General features: G+C 51.7%; 1 protein-coding gene across 4 annotated transcripts in view; it reads right to left on the reverse strand.

Annotated features, from left to right (window-relative positions):
• for (cGMP-dependent protein kinase for) overlaps positions 1–21,069 on the reverse strand; it is a 148,598-nt gene that overhangs the window by 58,368 nt on the left and 69,161 nt on the right. Inside the window, exon 1 of one of the 4 annotated variants that reach the window (XM_089582194.1) lies at positions 13,841–14,685. The exons of 2 other annotated variants lie outside the window; for them this stretch is intronic. Coding sequence is in view for 1 of the 2 variants with exons in the window: in XM_089582192.1 (XP_089438318.1) it covers positions 12,608–12,972 (365 nt within the window). In the remaining variant the exon portion in view is untranslated. Of the gene's footprint in view, positions 1–12,607; positions 13,804–13,840; positions 14,686–21,069 lie in introns of those variants that run through there. One more of the 4 variants, XM_089582192.1, reaches the window with a different exon arrangement.

Below are 21,069 nucleotides of genomic sequence, written 5' to 3' on the forward strand. Positions count from 1 at the left end.
CGTGATGAGGACCAAAGGCGGGTTTAAGGACAACACTTCCGTTTGCTAGGCTGGGTGGCGTACGCAGAACGCGCGATATCGTGCGCAGAAGCGGAGACGAACGTCTCACCGTTTACCAACTCGTGAGCAGAAGCCTCGTTATTCTGGGTGACCCGCGCACGTTTTCATCTGGGCGATCCGTGCCCGCATTCAGAGTCCCTGCAGTTTCCGAGCTTTTGTCCATGTAACGAGACACGGTACAGGCTGAGGGACGAAAAGTGGGAGCAACTGAGAAATTTTGAAGCGATCAGCTGTTCACGACGACGCAAACAGAAACAAACTGTCGTGTTTTCCTCTCAGCAAGATTTCGGAGTGCATGCAAGCTCTGCATTGACCAGCCTTGCTTTAACTAATCTGCACGAAAAAAGCATCTCTGCTTTCACGGGCGCTGTTCGTGTCTGTTACTTTGTATTTCGTGTCCTGCTGCGCTACAGTCTTTTTTTTTTTCATGAATCACGCATCCACTAACTAAAAGCACAGCGAGCCACGTGACTCTCCTCGCCGCTAATGCCACTCAAGACTGCTTTCCTTACTACGACAAACATTTGAATACAAATAACGCTGCCGAAGCTTCTCGAATGAACGCTCAGTGGCAGCCGTACAGAGGAAAACTGTATAGCGTAACAGCATTTTCACAGGCAAGGAAACAATTTATTCTTCGTTTACATTAGCTGTGCAGCTCTCGCTAGTAGCTGTACACGACTAAAGCCGCGTTTGCGTGAAAGCGAGGAGTAGAACGCATCGAATCCGACCAAACGTGGATAATGCGTCGAGAATGAGCACAGCATAAACGAGATCGAGAAGCGGCGCATGTAAATGTTGGCACACTGCAGCACCATGTTTGTAAAGAGTGACAGTGCGCGACGGCAGCTGGTACGCGTTCCCTACTCTCGTGCACATCAACGCCCGACTTCGAGAGGTGACACAAGGCGCCGCCACCTTCACGCAAGCGATGGTGTAAACGCTGCCGCGCCGCATTACCGTGTGATGCGAACGCTATGTTCTGCTGCCGCATTCGCACAAACGCGACTTATGCTCAGGTCGCTGCTGGTTGTACCGTCGTGCAAATGGTTTGCCATAAGGACCTCTGACAGTAGACCTGTGAATGCCTGTGAATGCTGTAACATTTTTGGGGCAAAGAATTACGTCTATATAAATTTCACCACACTTTACCAACGTAAGCCCGAGGACTTCGCGTTCGTGACCCCGAGGAATACACACAGACGACGAAAAATAGGCGATGGAACTGCATGCGTACCACGCTGCAAGGTATCAGCACTTTCAACGCACCGCTCTCAAACAAGTGATTCTTGCCCACGCATTTAATACATCAAAGAACTGAATATACTGTACTACTTGTTCAGGCTTCAGTAAGAACGGCAACACAAAGCACACGTGCATGCACAACTGGTGCTCGCACATGTGATCTGTTCCAGCCTGACACCGCAGCCAGATTCCGGGCCGTGCAGTGACGATTTGTGGACCGGCGGTCTATGCACTGTTCGGCAGTGACACACTGAGCGGCTCAATCTTTGCTATCAGCAGGCAAGTAAGCACGGAGCACCGCACTCCAATCTTTTGTTTGCGCGGAAATTGTGCATAGAAATGCGAAGATACGAGTTGTAGGTGTACCGAGGTGAGCGCGTTAGCTGGGCGATAGGGGTGGAGGAGAGAGGGCAGGTTTCCTTGGGCAGTTGAGCAGGGGCTCACTGTGCACACGGCTATATTCAGCATTGGCACAGATACAGCAAGCACATAAAAAAGCGTGCTTGCTGCTTCTGTAGCACCCCACCTGCTGACATTAGTATTCCACGCATAGTTCCAGTCGTTCATCTTTATCCACCCTCCGTCTTTCTTTTTCCTCAACGTGACCTGGAGGGTATCGCAGGTCAAAGTGCACGCAATACGCATAGGTTAATCCCTCTTACCTTCCAATTTCTAAGGACCGCCACCTGCTAGACAAATCTCTTGTTGCTGGCCACTCTCCCTGAACGGTAGTGCATTTTTGCTAGTTATGCATCCGCTCCTTCGATTACCAGGGTGTAAAGGCCTGCGTGAACGTCTGTGACAAAGTCGCGCACGTCACCACGCGGGTGCTAGCACCGGGGCGCGGTTGGAGTTTTGGCTGCCTCTGTTTTGCTTGTGCCTTAAGTCATCATACCAGAGCCCACCCCAAGACAAAGAGCGGTCTGCATGGTCTCCGCAGCCTACACTTTGTGTGGGGTTCTCACAGTATACACTTTTAAAAACAGCTTACGAAAGCCTCACACTTGCAATCCTCTTTTTGATGGAGCTGTGCCTGTCGTTTTGATGCAGACAGCAGCGTCGCCTCTAGAGCTTCCCCGTTTAACTAATCCCCTACAATACGCAAGGAGAGGGTTAATTGGAGGAATATGGGCAAAACTTTCACCCTGCCTGAAGCGGGCGCAGTTAGGCTGCTGCTTCTGCTGCTGACGACGGTGATCATCATCATGCAGACGCAAGTATATTGAGCCTGCCGCCTATTGCGAAGCCGCACAGACAGACTGCGATAAGTCCCACTAAAACCGCGCATCTTAGCAGAAGCTAGAGCTTTCCTCCGCCAACCATAGGCAGACCTCACAAGGCGGCCAGTCTGCACGCTAGAACGGTCCGTGATCGGCCGACCAGCTCTTCCGGCCATCCTGCCCTGTGCGCCACCGGCGCAAGCCAGTCACGAAGCATTCGCGCGCCCGATCGGCTTTGTGAACTGCCCCCCGATTAGCGGACGCCAAGCTCCGCTCCGCACTGTACCCGCCACCATTTTCCCACGGCCGGCGCTGATGACCAAAGGGGGCATATAAGAAGGCAATCACGCGCACGGCAGCCGAAGCCGCGACTCGCCGGCCGGCAGCCGGCCCGTCGAAACCGGGTGCACGTGGAAGCCAGGCCGCTCCACGGCGCCGGTCGCTGCGGGCTGCAGCCATCCAGCCAGTCAGAGCGAGGGTCCCTTTTAATTGCGCGCCAACATTGCGTCCCAAGGTCGGCGCGATCCAGAGCGATGGCCGCCGAACGAGGGAGGCCGGCGCCTAGATCGGCCGGAGAACGAGCGGCGGCGCGTGTTTTTGTGCTTGCTTTTCCTCCTCCCGCTCTTTCTGCTTTCCGGCCGAAGGTTATCGGGTGTTCCGCCGGCCGGCCGTCCGACCGGAGCAAACAAGAGCACTCGTTCGCACCCCGCTCGCGAGTACGCCAACGCGCGGCGGCCTCCATACATGTATGTATCGCCGCTGCAAAGCCCGCTAGGCCTGCGCCGCAGGTAAACATCCCAGCGAGCGGCCGCCACTTCATCGCTCTACCCGCGCGGGCAACAAACATCCGCACGCAAACAATGCGCAGTTTCGATGCGCTCCCTTTCTTTATTTTCTTTTTCAAATGCAATTAGGATGGCAAGTACTGCGCAAAGTGACATTCGAAGCACAGTTGCGCACTGCATACGTTTGACAGCGTTCAAGGCCAGCCAGGAAAAAATGTGTGCCGATAATATCGCTTACAAAAACAGGTGGCTTCAGGGATGACTCTGTCAAAGGTCGGAGCGAGGGATTAAACGAACGAGATAGAGGCGAGCGACACACCAAAAATAGCGGTGGCTTTCGGTCTGAGGTCGGACGTTCTATGTACCGACGAGTAACACGAGAAGAAGGGGAGCGGGGTTGGAGGTCGGCAGCCCCACTGCCCTCTTTAGCTCCTGCAGGCCACCTGGGATATTCCAACCCGTTTTCGCTGGCTTTTCCAGGTTTGAGCTATTACAGCGCAAACCACGGCCCTGGCGCCATGGCGACAAGAAAGCATGAGGCCCCCAGAAAAACAAGAGTAAACGAGTGAAAGCAATATCACGAAGGCGGGAGAAATGCATGCGCGCATTGGCAGCACCTTTGCCCGAAGGGAAAACGGAGCCCGTGCTCTGACAATTTGCTCTCGCGCGAGTGAGCTGTTTTTGTTTTCCGTCACTCGATGGCTACTGCCAAGCATTTCGTTAAATCGGTAGATAGTGAGTGGCTACCTGGCCGAGATTGTTTCTGCATTCCAGTCTTCAAAGAGCGTAACTTGGGCTGCGAAGCGTCGAGCTCCATCCCGCTGAACTATGAGTAAAGCATCAGGGTGAAGTGAAATCAGTTCTGGGACGTACAGCCAGCTTCTGCCCATAGTTTCTTTTTCTTTTCTTAGTTGTGATCTACGCGTCCTTATACAGTCGCCCATTTATCCCCTTCCCTATAGGCCCAGTGTACTGAACTGGACATTAGGCCTGGTCGAGCCCTCTGACTTCCCTTCTTTTAATTAATTTTTTCGCTGGATAACTGCCACATCGAAACGCGGGTAACCAAGTGTCTGTGGAAAACTCTAGAAGTGAGCGCTACCAATTCGATGCCGCTGTATCGACGATTTCGAGTTTTCTTCCCATTTAACTTTGCAAAGCCGGAGATTAGCGTAAAAGGTCTGTGGTGAGGAGCGCGAAAAGAGGCTGCATGCACTCTGTCGGCTGCTCGAAAACAAGTACGTGCGCGCCACATGTTCACACTTTCCGAACGGGCACACGCGATACTGCATAGCGACGACGACAAGCACGTAACTGCGAACTGGCCACGTCGGCAACTCAGGATGATGATGACCATGTTTACGACGATTAAAAGAAACGTTACTGTTAGGAAGTGTCAGCGCTTTTCCCCTTTTGCAAACTGAACGCACAAATATTTGTCACTGTTAGGCACTCACTTGCATAAACAGAGTTCGTGCGCTACCCTGGTCAGATGAAACATGAACGTAACAACACAAACACAGACAAGACGCGCATGCGCAAAAAGGAAAAAAAAAAAAGAGCGAAGGCCAAGCTTAGTGGAAGTTCATAAACGGTCCACAATCACCAGCAGAAAAGCACGACGGCCGAGCTCCTGTACGGTCTCTCGCTTCGTCTGACCATGCACAAGGGCGTACAGGATTCTTTCCGGCGCGAGGAGGGCGGCCAGCGGAAACTGCCTATCGGGTACAAATGTTGCAAACTTATATACGACGAGCGCATTTTTAAAAGCAGCATACCGGTAACTGCGATGCGGCAACTTTTTCTGCCGCATGCTTAGGCTGCTTACCGATGCCACAAACATGTGAAAGCAGACGGGTCACGGCAATACAAAAAGCGCAACATCTCCATGACCTTTTCGTGACTGCCCGAGAGAAACGCGAACGTTGCAGAATGTCTCACGCGACTTCGTCGGAAACGACAGCCCACAGTAGTATTGTACCAAGGATTTCTGCACAAGCGCACAAGGGAGCTACTCCGTTAACTCCCTTTCAACATGCAGCCGAACGTACTACGCCTGCGGAAGAAAGAGAGCAAGTGCTTACAGCCTAAAGGCCGCCGCGTGCTTGGCGGCAGCGCGGAAGCCATTGTATAATGCCGCGGTTGGGAAACGGTTCGACCCGGAGAGCGTTGACACTCGAGAGCGCGCAAGTGGCTGCACCTGTACGCGCTACGCTAGGAGAAAGCTTTAGAGCAGCTGAAGGCTTCGAGCAACTCCTCCCAGTCACGCAAGCACCTGCGCGAGACGGCAGTGACGGCTCGTCCATGGAGGCCATCCCGATTATGCGGACAAGAAGCAAGCAACGGCTCTTTTTAAAAGCCTCGGCTCAGAGGACGCATGAGCTATGCAGAAGGCTGCAGAGCGCAGTGCGGCCACAGCATTCTGCATCGCTACAGCTTTAGCACAGCGCAACAGAAAGCTGCTTTCACCGCGACTTTCACGATTCTGCCGCACGCCGAGCATGCGAGGCACACGAGCTGCGCGGCATACTCGACAGTACAAGACAAACTCTTCTGCATGACGGTACTACCGTACTAAACCAGCCAGCGACAAAAGTGGTTGGCGTTCCATTACGTTTGTAGCGGGCGCCAAAAAAAGGACCGACATGTGCCCATAAATCCTCTATGAGGCTGGCTTTCGTTCTGATCGCTGTTCTTCAGAGAAAATCCGCAGGCGGAAATGTTAGGTAAATGCCCCAGGTTCGTTCAACTATTTCTAGCGGACAATATTGAATGAAGTTAGCACTCCCGAGCAAGACGGTCGGGTATTCGAAGCGAAGCTCCGATGCGGGGACGGCATTTCATCAAGAAAGGCTAAGGAAGCCGTGCTCGCTTTCCGTGTCTTTCAACAGGCCCCTACGTATACATACTACAGCATTGCGCTTCCCGTAGCAGCAAAAGGAAAATTAAAACAAAAAAAAGATGCCCAGGCTTAGCTTGGTTAAGCCAAGAATGCGTTGCATATTGCGCGGTCTTTTTGCGCGAGGTATTGCTTGGCGGCACTCGATTTTCTGAGCAGCTTTTCCTCCTTGACGTATGGATGGATGGATGGATGGATAGGAGCGCCCCCTTTGAAACGGGGCGGTGGCAACCGCCACCATGCTCAGCCGTACTTTTTTTCTTTTCTTCTTTTTTTTGTTCTTTTTTCTTTTTTTATTCTTTTTTTGTTTTGTTTTTCTTTTTTTTTAAGTGGTTTGGTGACTTCACGTTACCACGTGACGTGACGTCGCCAAACCACGTGACGTCACGTCACGTGGTTTGGTGGCTGCCCGTCCGCGCCCAAGGGCTGAACTGAGTGATTGCAATATGCTACGCATAAAAAGAACGTGCGAAGAAGCCGAACCTGCCACTCTCATTACACCCGCGCTAGCAACGGTTAAAGGGCAACTGAAGCGGTTTTAGAATTCGATGAATTTAAGGTTGCCGAATGTGCAAAATGTGCAAGTAAAGCCTGCTAAATCGTTTTGCTCTAGCATTTGAAATGGCGGCGTAATCGCCGAATAAAGTCGTCGTCGGCGTTCAGCTTCTCTGAAGTGCACAGCGACGGGCAGAGGCCCCGATAATGACGTCACGTATGACGGCACTACGTTTCCAGCGAAGAAACGGGTATTCCATGGAAGAAAACCGACGCCATCGAAGGTGATGCTCACTATGCATTGTTTGGCGCCATCTGGCGACGCACAGCAGCATGCAGGCGTAAGCAGTGGACATCTGAAATTACGGCAACAATGACGTCACTGCCGAGTTTCCTCGCACTCCTCTAACGTAGTGAGGCGAAGCCTAAGCATCGTCGCAGTGTTAATCGGCGATTATGTCACCATTTTAAATGCTAGTGCAATATACTTTGCATGCTTTATCTAGAAGCTTGGTAAATTCGAATTCTCGAATAACCTCAAATTCTCAAAAAACCGTTTCAGCTTCCCTTTAAGTTAAGAGCGCTTTAACCAAGGTAATGCATAGCAGAACCGTGCAGCAGTGGTTTTAACAAGCGTGAAAGGAGAACATCGTCTGCCGGCTTGAACGAGGCTTCGAGCGATGCAGCGATAAATCAATGAAGCGCTCGTTACACAAGCCTCCTCTACAACGCACACAGCCGCATTTTGACACGCGCATCAGTGATGCATTCGGATACGCACGAGCCGTACTCGGTTTGAATGCTTGACTAGCACTGAGTACTCTTGAAGGCAACGATTTACCACGTTACGCGGAACCGCTCAACGGAGCAGAAGAGGCGCAATCAAGCTGCTGGCAGCACATTCTCGCACACAGCGCCGGGCCGCAGCGAGACAAAGAAAAGCGGTAGCGGCGTGTAAGTGCACGCCTCATGCGCGTGATACAGGTACCGCCTGCGTCCTTCTTTCCTTACGTGGGGAAGGCAAAAAGCACCGGAAACCGCGAAATGCATTCCCTCCGCTCGGAAAGTTCCACGCGGGAGCACCGACTACGCGCGGGCGTGGGAAGAACGGAAATGGCGGGGATCTGTACGGATCGAGTGGACGCGGCGTCCTTTTCCAATGTGCGTAGAACCGTGTGCAGAGCATACGCGCAGCCCTGCCGAGCGCGTAGCGCGTATACGATGTCGTCGCCGGAAACCTGTCGCAAACAGCATACCAGGTTATGGAAAAATACCTAGGAATGACAGGCAGCACGGCTGCGCTCCATTAAAGACGTTCGCGACCAATAGAACTTCGACAAAGAGCATGAGTTTTGCTCTTCGTTAATTGTCTAGCCGTATGAGGAGCGTTTCCAGCGCAATACAGGGTTTCTGTGGTTATTATAACGTTGTTGAGGCCAAGAACAGAAACGGATGAAAAGAAAGAGGGATTTCGCATGGTCGGCACGATGCTGCCCGTTATTTTCAGTCAGAGACTGCACCAACCACGAACTCGAATCGAGCATCCACTTGTCAAGCTGCAATCGGAGGCCCTTTGAGTGAACCATCACCACGACATATACACTGAAATGAAAGGTACCCACATGCGCATTTACGTGCACTTCTGCGCAGCGTGAATTGATCGCGGCCGTGCGTGCAAAAGCGGCGCACCGCTGCACCGTGTATCAACATGACTCCGCGCAAGTTCTGTAAGGCAAGTGCAGCGCTGCACCGAACGTAAACGTTCATAACCGTGACCATGTGAAGGCTGTGAAAAGTCTCCAGACTGATATGAAATACGGCGAATCTTGCCGACGGGATCCTTTCTAAAGTTCCCACTAGTCAGCGCCTCCCTTGCAGTGGCAGCAGCACCCCCGTGGCTAAGTGCATGTCGCGCCCTCTATTCCACGCGGAGCAGCATCGCGCTTAAGACGCAAACGCCCCCAGGCACACCGATCAAGGCATTGCTATGGCCGGAAAGCCGGTAGGTATCCCGCACCGGCTTTTGAGGCTGTAGTGAAGGCGCTACAAACGCGAGGTGCAGGGCGAGATACACGAGACCGATGGTTTCTTTCGCTTGGCGGCGCGTGTAGACCGCATGAGTGCTGTTCTTTTAACACTTTCCACAATTCGAGCATTCCCCTACGAAACAAAATAAAAAGCAATTCAGCTGCCATCAACAGCGTGTGCAAAAGGAGTTTCCAAAAGGGGAGGTCAAAACTCATGGTAGCACCTTCTGATTCATGCCTTCTGGAAGCAGAGGACAATATGGTACAAAATTTGCGCACACACTCGCCTATTAGTGGAGGCCGTACCCCCACTGTGTGCATGACTATAACTGAGTGTGATAACAGCCAGAAAAGGATGCTGTCTGGCTAAGCCAACAGTCACCGAAACCAAAGAAACATGTGGAAATGCATAGGGCGGCTCTAGTGAACATTCTCAAGGTTAGGCTACATACAACATAAATAACCCTGTAAGTAAAAGATGGGACAGCCGCCGCCATAGCTCAGTTGGCAGATACATACGGAGGTCGTGGGTTCGGATCTCACTGGTGGTATGTGGTTGTTTTAATGCGTTAGAATTAGAATCACCATTATCTCAAAAAGTGTCCGGCCCTAGAGGGAGAAGCCTCGGTAGGCAGGAGGCAAAGTGCAGAGAGGGAAAACCCCTTCTCCACTTCCAGGATAGAGGAGAGAGAAAATGGGAGAGGGAAGAGATGTGGGATGCGACGGGCGGCGAGAAGAGCACCGCGGTCGCCAATCAGAGGCGAGAGGTTGGGAGAGTGGCAAGGGAGTCAGCGTGTGACGCTGCGATTACTGGATTGTATCGGGAGAGTGAAAACGGCGTGGCACACGGTGACTGAAAGGCTGGATCACGCCACCCGCGCGCACCGTCGGAACCAGTTAGCGGCAGCGGCTACCCCGTTCACGGCAAGGGGGGAGACACTAACGCTAACGCATACTTTGTCGCATGAACCACATTGATTATCTGTAATTTTTTTTCCCCAATTTCTACTCGATTATCTTTCAGCCATAAAGTAGTGATTACGCTGCCGAATTCTTATCAATTATCTTTTTGCCATAAAGTGCTTACGCTACTGAATTCCATTTGATAAACACCACAAATGAAAAAAATAGAAACGTTCCCCTAAGCTTTCCTTAGTTTCGGTTACTGCTGGCTCCCTTAATAGTTGCGCTAAACGTCGACACACAGTAAGAAAACAGGACGAGCGCTCGTAGTGCCTTGTGCGTGTCGTCCTTAAACGCAATTCATCACGCCTGAACAGCCATTTTTCGACGCAGAGCTGGCGAGCATAGCGCTCGCTTCATGCACTCCTCAGCGAGTGTTTCCGCTGACCCCAAACGCAGCTCCTCGCCGCCACGGGGACAGTGCTTCCGCAGCGCGGGAAGCTGCCACCTTTGCCGGATCTCGTGCCAAAAATGCACGCGCGCGCAATTCGCGATCGCCTCGAGGCGCGCGCGGCGGTCTCTTTTTCTTCGTGCCAAATAAACACGACGGTGGCTGGCTGCAGGGGGCATGTTGACGTTCCGCGAGACCAACAACCTCGAACGCTGCGTGGAACGCAGACAGTCGCACAGCGAAGCTTTTTTTTTTTTTTCTGCGGCTGCCACCATGGCAGGAGCGCTACAGAAGGAGGTAAATGCCTTGAGCGCGAGCCTCGCTAAACAAATGGGCCGAAAGGGAGCACACCTTTATTGAGTACGCCTGATCGAATGTCTGAATGCCGAAGGAAGCGAATTTCCGGACAGCTATCCCATGCGGCCTCGAGCCGTCAATATTCCTCCTCCTTCTGCAAGCAAGGACACGAGAGGATATGTGCGAAGCTTGTGTGCAAGGCATACCAGTAATTCACCCCATTTGGCAGGCCTAGCGTTTATTTTTTTTGGTATCAAGTCGCAATGCCTTCAGGCTATACATTCCCCGACCATCCGACACGAATTCAGCTGAAAAATGTTTAGTCCGTGTAGTAGTGTGCTTAGACAAAGCAGTGTTAGTAGTGTTCAGACAAAGCCACCCTCTCGGGCGGCTTTGTCTGACCGCTGAGATGCGAGTTCCCGAGAGGGCGCATTCGCGTGGCGGAATACGGCGAACGCGAAACAATGTATCTTGACCGTTCTGCCGGACTACAAAACAATGAGCGACGGCTAAGAAGCAGCACTTTCATCTGGTCCGCCTGTTGATTGACTTGAGAGAGATGTATATATTTTGAAATAGGAAGAAAAAAAAAGCACCAAGGCGCTGACAACTGTTCCTTAAAGCAACCGGTGAAAGGTATACATGTAGCACGCACGCGCTACTATGTGACGACAGGGAAAAGAATTGAACAGCCCTATCTTTGCGGACGCACAGGTGCCCACCAATTTTTTTTTGAACACGAAAATTACAACAAAGCTCGATTGCTGGGCAGCATAACTATCCAGACACAAACTAAGAGTGTGCTTTACACTTCCCTACGGGACCTGCCCAGTACACCACTCAATGCCTGGCTGCGACTCTAGTCAGCGAGGAAATCAATGTTGTGATTTCAGTGTTCCTAAAAATTTCTGCGGGCACATGTACATACGTTAAGAGGTGACTCTTGCACCAGCACAGGGAATTTCGATGTTAGATCAAGAGATGGCTGCTAGTATAGGGCTTCAACCCAGAGACAGTGTGATCTTCAGAAAAGCTGCCTCACTTCCGGGGCTGTGCTCAGTTGCTACATAGCAAATTCCGAAACCATCAAAATGCATTACCTTGCACTTACAAAGGCGGCAAAAGCAGCAGACACTATAAACGTATTTTGCACGCGTAATTTATAGTTTTTTTTTTTTTACGCACCATAAATGACTGCCACATTAATCACACCAAACCCCACAGAATCTAAACTATGTACCTTTGCTACGTTCAACGTTACTAACGTGAATTTGCTGTTGTTTTAGCTTTTTCTTACGTGTCTAGCTTCCTGCCTGGGCCTAACCATGGTACGCAGTATGTACAGGTGCGGCAGCGAGCAGGCTTTGGCGTTTGAACTTTTCTCACGCGTTCCGTGAAACAATTATCAAGGTTTCCTGGGCCGGTACGCGGGCGCACCAGTGGCGTTTCAATTTCTAGTTTTCGCTGCGTATTCAGCGTGAGAGGAGTCACATCGTCGAACCGTACTCTCTATATTATCACGGCCGCGGATGGAGACGAAATTCTAGGGGCCCGTGCATAATGTGCGTTGTCAGTGCACGTTTAAGAACCCCAGGTGGTCAAAATTTCCGGAGCCCTTCACTACGGCGTCCCACACAGCCTGATTCGTAATAAGGGAGTAATTACTCATTGACGTCCACCCGAGCGCAGCCATACGGCCGTATGGCTGCGCTCGGGTGGACGTCAATGAGTAATTACTCCCTTATTACAAATCTACTCCACCTTGGGGGATTCCCCTAAAATATTTGGTCAACAGCCTGATTCGCTTTGGGATGTTAAACCCCCCCCCCCCATAAACCTCAAACCATAAGCCTAAAACTGTACACAAATAAAAATGAGTAATAAAACAACGTCGACTTCACCGAATTTCGGAAGCGGAGGTGGAGACGGGGTAACAGCCTTTCTTTTTTTCTTCTTGAGGCTACCACTTCGGGCATACAGTATAAAACCTGACAATTCTCGGCAGGCTACGACTGACACAATAAACGGGACCACCTGTAAAGAATCATAATGTTCCCCATGACAGCTATAGCGTGACCGGCGCGGAACAAGTATTCGTACGCGCTGTTGCTGCCTGTGGCGCCGTCAAACAAGTGACCGAACCATCACTGGTGCGCTCCCGTGTTTTATCGGTCGTCAGACGTGGCATGGCACTGCAGCAGCGGACACGGGGAGAGCATACTCACGTGTCATCCTTGGGCACCTTTTTAGCCGGCGTGTGCTCGAGTCGGACGTCCACGGGCTCGGCCGAAATGGCGAGCCGCTTGAGGCGCGCACCGCCGGCGGGTAGTGAGGACTGGACCTGGCAGCCGGCCGACAGCCGCAAGTTGTGCGCCAGCTGCTCCGTGAATGGCTTCAACACGGCGCGGAACTTGCCCAGCTGCAGCTCCAAATCGCGGCTCACGCCTTCCTGGAGCTCCAGACGAGATCTGAGATCGGCGATCACGCCATCCTTCTCCGACAGCTCGAGCCGGCACTTTTCGAGCGCGGCGCGCAGTTCGGCGACACTGCCTCCGTCGGCGGCGTTCTTCTCACAGCAGCTGCGATCCATGCTGCCCCAAACACGCAGTTTTCGCGCGAATGACGGACCGAAGCAAGAACCGGTGCGGCAGCGCAAGCCAATAAATGGTAGAGACTTGCGGCTGAGGACTGCAGTTCAACAGCAGTGCTAACAAGCGCCAAGGAGGCTACGTCGCTCTTAAAAGCAGGCACCTGGCAACTTGATAGCGTCTGACAACTTGAGAGCTTCAGTCGACTCGGGAGCTTCAGTACAGCCCAGTTTCTGTTGTAGACTGCTAGAGCGAAACCAAGCAGTACGGCCGGAGAAAGGCACCTCGGAGCTTCTTTCTAGGAGAACGGGTAAAACGACTGGAATTTGCTGTATTGCGCTGCCGCACGCTCCTTCGAAGCACGCAGGCGGCTAGCTATGCCGAAATTCTAGCTCCCTCCAGAATTTCTTGCCTTGTTTCTTGGATGCGCAGCAGCTCACAGTGAACTTAAGTGCGCGTTTTTCTATTGTCATTCAAAACTTCCACGGCAATTTACTTGTGAGATACTTGCGTACGCCGTGTGGAAGTGAGTACTTGACCTCGGGATTCTGGCGGCGGGAACGGGTATTCAATCAAATTAAATAACTTTGATTCACAGCGCCAGCACGAAAGCACATGCGCTAAAGAACAGCAGTCGAAGCGTGGATGGCTCCAAGCGCACTTCTCGGAACTCGAGGAGACCCCGTAATATACGCTACACCAAACCCGCAGGCGAGAGGTGTTACGGAGCACTACCTCTGACAGTTCAATACCTCTTCACGAGTGGAAAAAAGCTGCTCTTCTACATTGGACAGGAGAACAAGGCAGAGTCCACGTTCATCGACCAAAGTGGTAAAAATGTTTGCTGGCGCACAAAACGTCGATACGTACAGGACGGCAGACGCCGCAGCTCACGACTCTCACGAACGAGGCGGCCGGGTCGTGATGACGCTCTCGATCTGCAGGCGGGAAAACGACTCTCCCACCTCGGACAGCCGGGGAAAGTACCGGCTGCTGCAGTTCACCACCAGTCGCGTCCACGCTGGGCTACGCACGCCGCCACGTGGTGTCGGCCGGAGTATTCCTCTCTGCCCGCGTTCAAGGACGAATGGCCCGCCGCGGCCAACCGGGCTCACGTGGTCGGTTACTCAGAGCGACAGCAACGACGCCCGTCCCTCTCCGCCAAAAAGGCAGCGCTGCAACCAATGGTCCCGGCTGAGTCTGTGCGGACGCCTCCGTTTTTGCGAGTGCACACAATGCGCTGCTCATGCACACCCCCCCAAACGAAAATGCGAAGCCCTCGCACAAGCACACGCAACAGCCGCAGGGACGGACGAAAACACGGAGCCCGCCGAGGGCGCAGGTGACGACGCACGAACTACGCGCGCAGCTGTGTTTCGGGTCGGAGTTCCGCAAAAAGAGAAAACAACACGCAATCGGCGCAATCGTGCCGCAGCTTGTGCTCCACAACGGCAGCGGACTACGGAGCGCCGAGACGGCTCGAACGCCTTCTTCTCCCCCGACAGCACCGCTGGTCTGGTCGTCTTCACGCGAAGCGTGAGGGGGATGGTCCGCACATGCAGCTGCCAGCAGCCACCTTCGGAAAAGTCGAGGGGAACACACTACGCAAACACACACAGTGAGTATACCCTGGCCGAGTCGCCGGGCGCTCAGGACTTGAGCCTCGCGATGACTGTGACGCCACCCGTACGGAGGGACATATGTTCTCTTTGGACGCAACTCGGGCCACGGCCTCGGGAACCCAGCGCTCACTGTCCTTTCCCTTTTGCTCGAACAGAAGCGTCGGCAGTAGGCGTGGGATGGACCGCACAGCGTAGGGCAACGTCGCAGCAAGCCCCTCCCTCGCCCCCGTCACATCCGCCTAGCAGAGTTCGCGCAATGGGCAACCGCAGCGCGCGAGAAAGAAAACTGAGAGGCGCGCGATGTGGAGGGTAAACGGTGAGCAAGATGAAAAATGAAAGTTTGACGGCTGCCGGCGTCGTTCCAGCGTGTGCCGCCACGCTGCCTCCGTGACGCAACGCTTTTCCTCTCCCGCCTCGAACGTAAAGAGCGAGTGCCCGCAAAGTGACGCCGGCCACGGCACGAACTCCATTATGGTGGTTCGGTGAGATCGTTACGAAAGTTGACGGCTGAGCAGCGTCGTGTGAAGTTGTCCCTGAGCTGAGCCAACAGATAAAAGAAAGGGGTATCCTCATTGCCGTACCGAAAGGATACGCGGGTCTTCAGACCCGCCACCGTTCAGACAAGACAGCGCAGCTTCTTGGCATGAATATTGGCATGAATTTTAACATGAATTCCTGTCCTGTGCAAAGATATGGAATCTGAACTGCGTCCTTTCGCTTCTATGCGCTTCGCACTTTACAGCTTCATTTGAAAAACATGTTTACACAGGCTTGCAATGAAACTTTCTTGATGGTCAGATGTGTTTAATTCCGCTCTTTTCGCTCACATCTTTCTGTGAAAGCTTTAGTATACGTCTTATTTATGGACGTTGCCCTCTAAGGTAGGTCGAGCTAGCATGGTTGCTTAGCTTATTTTATAACTTTTAATCTTTAGCGCATTAGTGCTAGCAGCCAGCTCCAGATAAGATCCGTGTAAAAAGTGTTTAGTGTGGCAGCAATGAGCCCACCTGTATCGAAAATTCCCCCGTTTATTCATTCTGGTATTCTGCTCCCTTATACTGCAATATTCAGCAGTCAACACCACGCACTGAGTTAAGTCCGTTGCAGGGCAACGGCCCACGCCAGTGATCTCAGTTACCCCTCTTTCTGCCAGTCATTGCACTTATAATCCCTGCGAATACAACTCCACCCCATTATCTGCCGCCCCCATCCCGTTCTGACCCCATTGAGGCAAGAAGCATAATTCGTCGCATTTAGCATCATATAAACTGCGAGCGTCTTGGTAAGTACTAAAAACAGTCTATACAACGCATATGCTGGGTACTGTCATGTCGCGTGCACAGCTCAAATACGCCGAGTGCCGTGGCGTAACATTATCAAAGGTTTAAAAATGAACAGTGCGCTACGAAAGGAGCACGCAACTACACCCACGTTGGTGTGGTAAGTACAGATTTACAGCAAGCAATTTTTTTTGTACTCTGTAAAATTAGGTTATTAATTACCCACCTTCGCAATAAAGAAACTTAAACCTTATTAGATAGCAAGATGAAAGTCACATTTTAAGAATCAGACGCTTCTTAGGGGCGCCCTATAGCTTCCATATTAGAAGTTTGCCATAAATTCAGAGCTTGAGTAGTTAATAAATAACATTCAAATACTTATCAATCAGCACAGAACCTTAATCTGGCATGCCCTTCCCAGGGACCAACAATGTGGTCTTCGTTACACGCGCAGGTCCATGTTTAAACTTACGCGGCACAACATATACAAATGCAGATCCATCCATCAACACGCACATCGAGACCGCACCTACCGACAAGCAAATCTGGACCTGGGAGGCAGAGTAAAAGCGTCTCCACTCCCTCGCTTTCTTACGCGCGCCCAACCTCATCTCGCACACGCGCACTCGTACGCAAGCATGGGGCCACGCTTGCGCGCCTGCCTGCCGCGACGTCTTCTCCGGGGCCTCAGCACAGCTGTGAATTCCCTAGTCGGGGCCCCTTCCGTTTACATGGAAGTGCCCACGCGGCTATAAATACCCAGCGGAGGCAAGAATGCGCCAGCTTTCTACCCTCCTCGCGAAAGGCGGTGCTGCCCTCCCGGCCGCCTGCACCCGTCAGCTCCGGCCGCTTCTCTCTCTTCTCTCCTGTCCTGTCCGTGGACGCGGGAAATCAATCTGCACGCGGCTGGCCAAGGTATCGCTCATTAATGGGCCCCCTAATCGACCGCGTGTGCAGCGACGACGTGTCTGCTAGAGGACGGAGGGGGTTCCGGGAAGTGAGATAACAGCCGCGGTATACCTTCGGCGGGCACCTCGCCAGCTGATCCTGCCAGCATCGAGACACCGAACACTACATCCGCGCTCAAAATGTAAAAAAGTGGATTTTTTATCCACGTACGCATTTGAATTCAAATTCTACGACACCTGCCTCTCAGCGCAAGCCAGCGACGTGAAGCAAATGCCGCGAGGTGGGCGAACCACGGCAGAGCTACCGTTGAAACAGCGCAGGACTAGGAGCCTGCAACAGATATAGGTATCGAAACCTGGGGCCACGTTTTCCGACGATTCCTCTCCCAATTCATTATTTTTGCTTCCCTAAAATCCACCCGCAGCTGTGACGAAGCGGCTAAGGCGGTCAGCCACATGAGCACGAGGTCGCGGATTCGATCGCGTTCGGGGCAGGATCGAACACTCTCGACCGTGTACAGCAGCGAACAATTGCGAGCACGTCTTACGACCAGAAATCGACGTACTTTCGATGTCGATCCGAAGCAGCGCTTGCGCCACATCCGGGCATCCGGCACAGGCTGCAGGAGAGGTAAGAAACGACTCACTCGTTCCTATACAGCCCCGAAAGAACGAAAGAAACGCAACAAAATTTGCGCGAAGAACCGAAGAAAAGCAAAGGCTGGCGATGCGTCGATTTTTTTTTTTTTTTCGAAGAGCGCAGGAAGAAGAACGCAGATGAACATCGGCACAAAGAAGCGGGTAGAACAGTTCCGGTGGCTGGTTCGTCGCAAGGAAGCGGACAGACAGACACCAGAGAATTTTGGCTGGCATAAATGAATAAAGCCTCGCACCCCTCGAAACATCCTTTATCTCCTATAGAAATGGAAAGGGCGGTGTGCGGCACCTACCCCTTCCTATGAACTTAATAACTGGGAATTACCCATGGCTTCAAAAGCGCCAGAGATCTGCCAGAGCTGGTATTTATTTTCTCACTTTCCCTTTGTCATAAATTTACGCCGTTTCAATATATGTCGTGTTTTTGGAATGCTGGCTACTTTACTGGCTCTAACGGATATACTGAGCATCTAAAGCAATAATATAAAAGGAAACAAGTTCTCAAACTTCTACTGTTTAGCGCAATTATGAATTTAATTCCATAAGCAAGCGCGTTCCCTTTTCACTTTCGCAGGTATAGTACAGACAAACCTCAAGATTTCAATAACGAGGCACGGGATGGACAGATTTCATTGCGCCGCAGCGCCACAGCGTATTCGCGTTTTCAAAAGTCTACAAACTGCTTTCTAACGGCTATTTAACAATATCTAATCACAACCAGGCGCCTAACTGTGATAGTTAAAAAGGTAACCGTTATAAGCTGGTTAACCAGCTAAAAAGTACACATGATTCAGGGCTTGTGTCTCCGTTCTCTATAGTCTGCGTCCCGTTTTTCAAGCGATGTTTTTCGCTGGAAGAAATGATTCATCTATTTGATGACATCCGCCGCCACTGGCACTACTATGCCCCTAAAACTGCCCTGCGTCGTTGGAGCTTTTCAGGCCTTCTACCACGACGGTTTATATCCTTTCAAACAGATTTGTTCATAGCACATAGGTGACTGTCTTGTTCTCCGGCGGTAAGAATGAGCGCCTTCGGCCAGCATCCTTGCCCCAGTGCAAAACGAAATCCGTAATGATGAGTGCGCATGTGGCGGGGAAAGGGGAAGTTAGTTTTGGCTGGAATTGTACCCAGGCGTAAGGTATTAGGAAAACCTGGGGAGCAATTCACCAAGTGTGGAGACCAAACGAAAGGCACGTGTTATTAGTGGCGCCGCACTGACAAGAAGGAATGCAAGGAACAAGGGATTGTCGTATTTGCGCAAACTAGGTGCGTCCTGACGAAACAAAGCCGGCCTAAAGTCGCGTCCAAAGAGCGTCACGACCAGTTATGAGTTTATATCCTATACCAGACTTCCCTCACCACGCCAAACCGAAGCATCAATCGATTAGGCTGTTGCTGAATTCATCACCACCATCGAAATGCAGCCGGCGCGCCCAGGCTCGATCCGGCGACCTCGGAATCAGCAGCCGAACACCTAAGCCACTCCATAAGCCGTCGCGGCGTGTTACTACACCATCTGTATAGGTGAATATGGCGCCCATGAAATGTCCAGCGATGACAACTGCGAAGTCTTTAAGAAGGTATCGCTGGCTCCTTCACGTGTGATGTCACATCGAATATTCTTTTACCTTCATGATGCTTCCCTATGGAGATCGACTTAGATTCGAAGCCGACATGTACCTGAACATGGCTATTTAGACTGCGTGGAGCGCCTCTGACAAAAGGCGAAATGCCAGAAGAGGGACATTCGAGTACCCTAGCTCCTTACCTGCTTTACTTCAGCTGAATCTGTCGCAGCGTAATCGTGGCTCTTTAAAGAGAAGACACGAGGAAACAATGCTCAAAAAAGAAACACAGCAAAGGTGCATTGTCATAGAAAACAGGCGAAATAGAGAAAACAAGAAAGCACATCACGGCGGGAAACTTCGGTACTTGGAACGGATGACATCCATTAGACATCAAACCTCCCATTTTTTCGCACCTTTCTAACAGAAAGAGGCTTGCGGATAACCTTTTTAAACTGTTTCTTCTGCTCTTTATTCAGTCTTTTGCTCCTTCCTCAGTCTCATCTCCTTCCCTTTTCATTCTTCTTTTCTTCTCTCCTTTTTTTTTTGCTTCCAATTCCTTCCCTCTTTTCATACCTACCTTCCTTCCCCTTTCATCATTACTTTCCTTCCCTTCCTTTCGCCTTCCAACTTGCCTCCCTTTCCCATTTAAGTCTTGCATTCATTCCTTCCTTTCCTTCGTTATTAATACGAATGCATCAGACGGCTCATCGACACGAAAACCCAGCATCGGCCAAAAAAGTAGCGGTGTTACAAAACTCGCGATTGGTCGCAACGGTGTGACGTCACCAAAGGCGGGAAGATATGAAATGTTAACCAGAAATGGTACTGGTTCACATTAATGACCCCAACTATAAAGGAATAGAATAGAATTGGAAAATTATTAGAACAGAACTGGAACAGAATTGGAATGCTTTCGCATTTCTCGCTCGTAAGTTCCTCAAGTGCCCACGGTAAGTTTTGCTTCTTCCCTTCCCTTTCTTTCTGTGCAGCGTCGGGACTGCCAGTCAGCCTCGGTGCACGTCCCGAACGCACAGGGCCGTCCAGCGATGCGTCCCCCGGGCGCGGCGCTCATTAGGGCCCAAATGAAAGAGGCCACAGTGCTTGTGACGCACGTGCGCAAATGGAGAGTGCGCCTGCGCACAACGTCCCGCAATTAAGCCGCGCGCGTCGAAACACAACGCAAGCGCCCCATACGCGCGGCGAAACTTGCAGGGCACGGCGCGTGTGACGACAGAATGAAACACTCTCCGAAGAAAGACGGCCGTCGGCCGAGACGCACGCCGAGGAACGATTAAAGAAAAATTAAATCTCCTGCCGTATATACGGGCCGCCGGCGGATGCCATTGTAAGAACTGGCAAAAGCGACATCAAAGGAAATAACAGCGCGTGAGCAGTACGGCGACAGAGACGTAATGCGAGAAGTTTTATCAGCGATCTGCCGGCAGCTTGGGAAATGTAAAGGCGAGGAGACAATATGGCAGAGAAATAATGACAATAACAGGAGTCGGAGCGATGAGGAAAAAGAAAAGAGAACATGGGAACAGACGTAAGAGGCGAAGACAAAGAAAGGTCGAGGTCGGCTGCGCTGCTTTTCGTGGATGCAGGCCAGGACGTCAGTCTACGCGGATGTTTCAGCGCCAAAACAGCGAGCTTTGAGTGCTCTACACATTTCCGCACTCCTGCAGCGTGCGTCACAATACGGGAAGGCGAGAAGTGACGCAACCGCCAGAACAGGCAGGCAACGCTTTTGTTTCAGTCTGTCTTTCTCCACCCGATGAGCTGTTATATAAAACCTTTATATTTATTTATTCTTTCAATCCTTTATAATGAGTGAAGAAAAGGGCTAATGCGACGGCTCGTGGACGGTATACAAAGCGGCGTGCGGTGACAAACTGATGCATTCATGCGCGGCCGGAGAGACAGCGCCCTTATATTAAAACGACACAGAATCTTCCTTCTTCTCTTTCGCGTAATCCCCCCCCCCCCCCCCTTTTTTTTTTTTTGCAGCTGTGCTCGGCAAAAATGTCGCACAGATGCACGCCGTAATACGGGCACCATGGA

The sequence above is a fragment of the Amblyomma mixtum genome, chromosome 3 (assembly GCF_055824585.1).
Source record: "Amblyomma mixtum isolate Tamu chromosome 3, ASM5582458v1, whole genome shotgun sequence".
Taxonomy (NCBI): Eukaryota; Metazoa; Arthropoda; class Arachnida; order Ixodida; family Ixodidae; genus Amblyomma; species Amblyomma mixtum.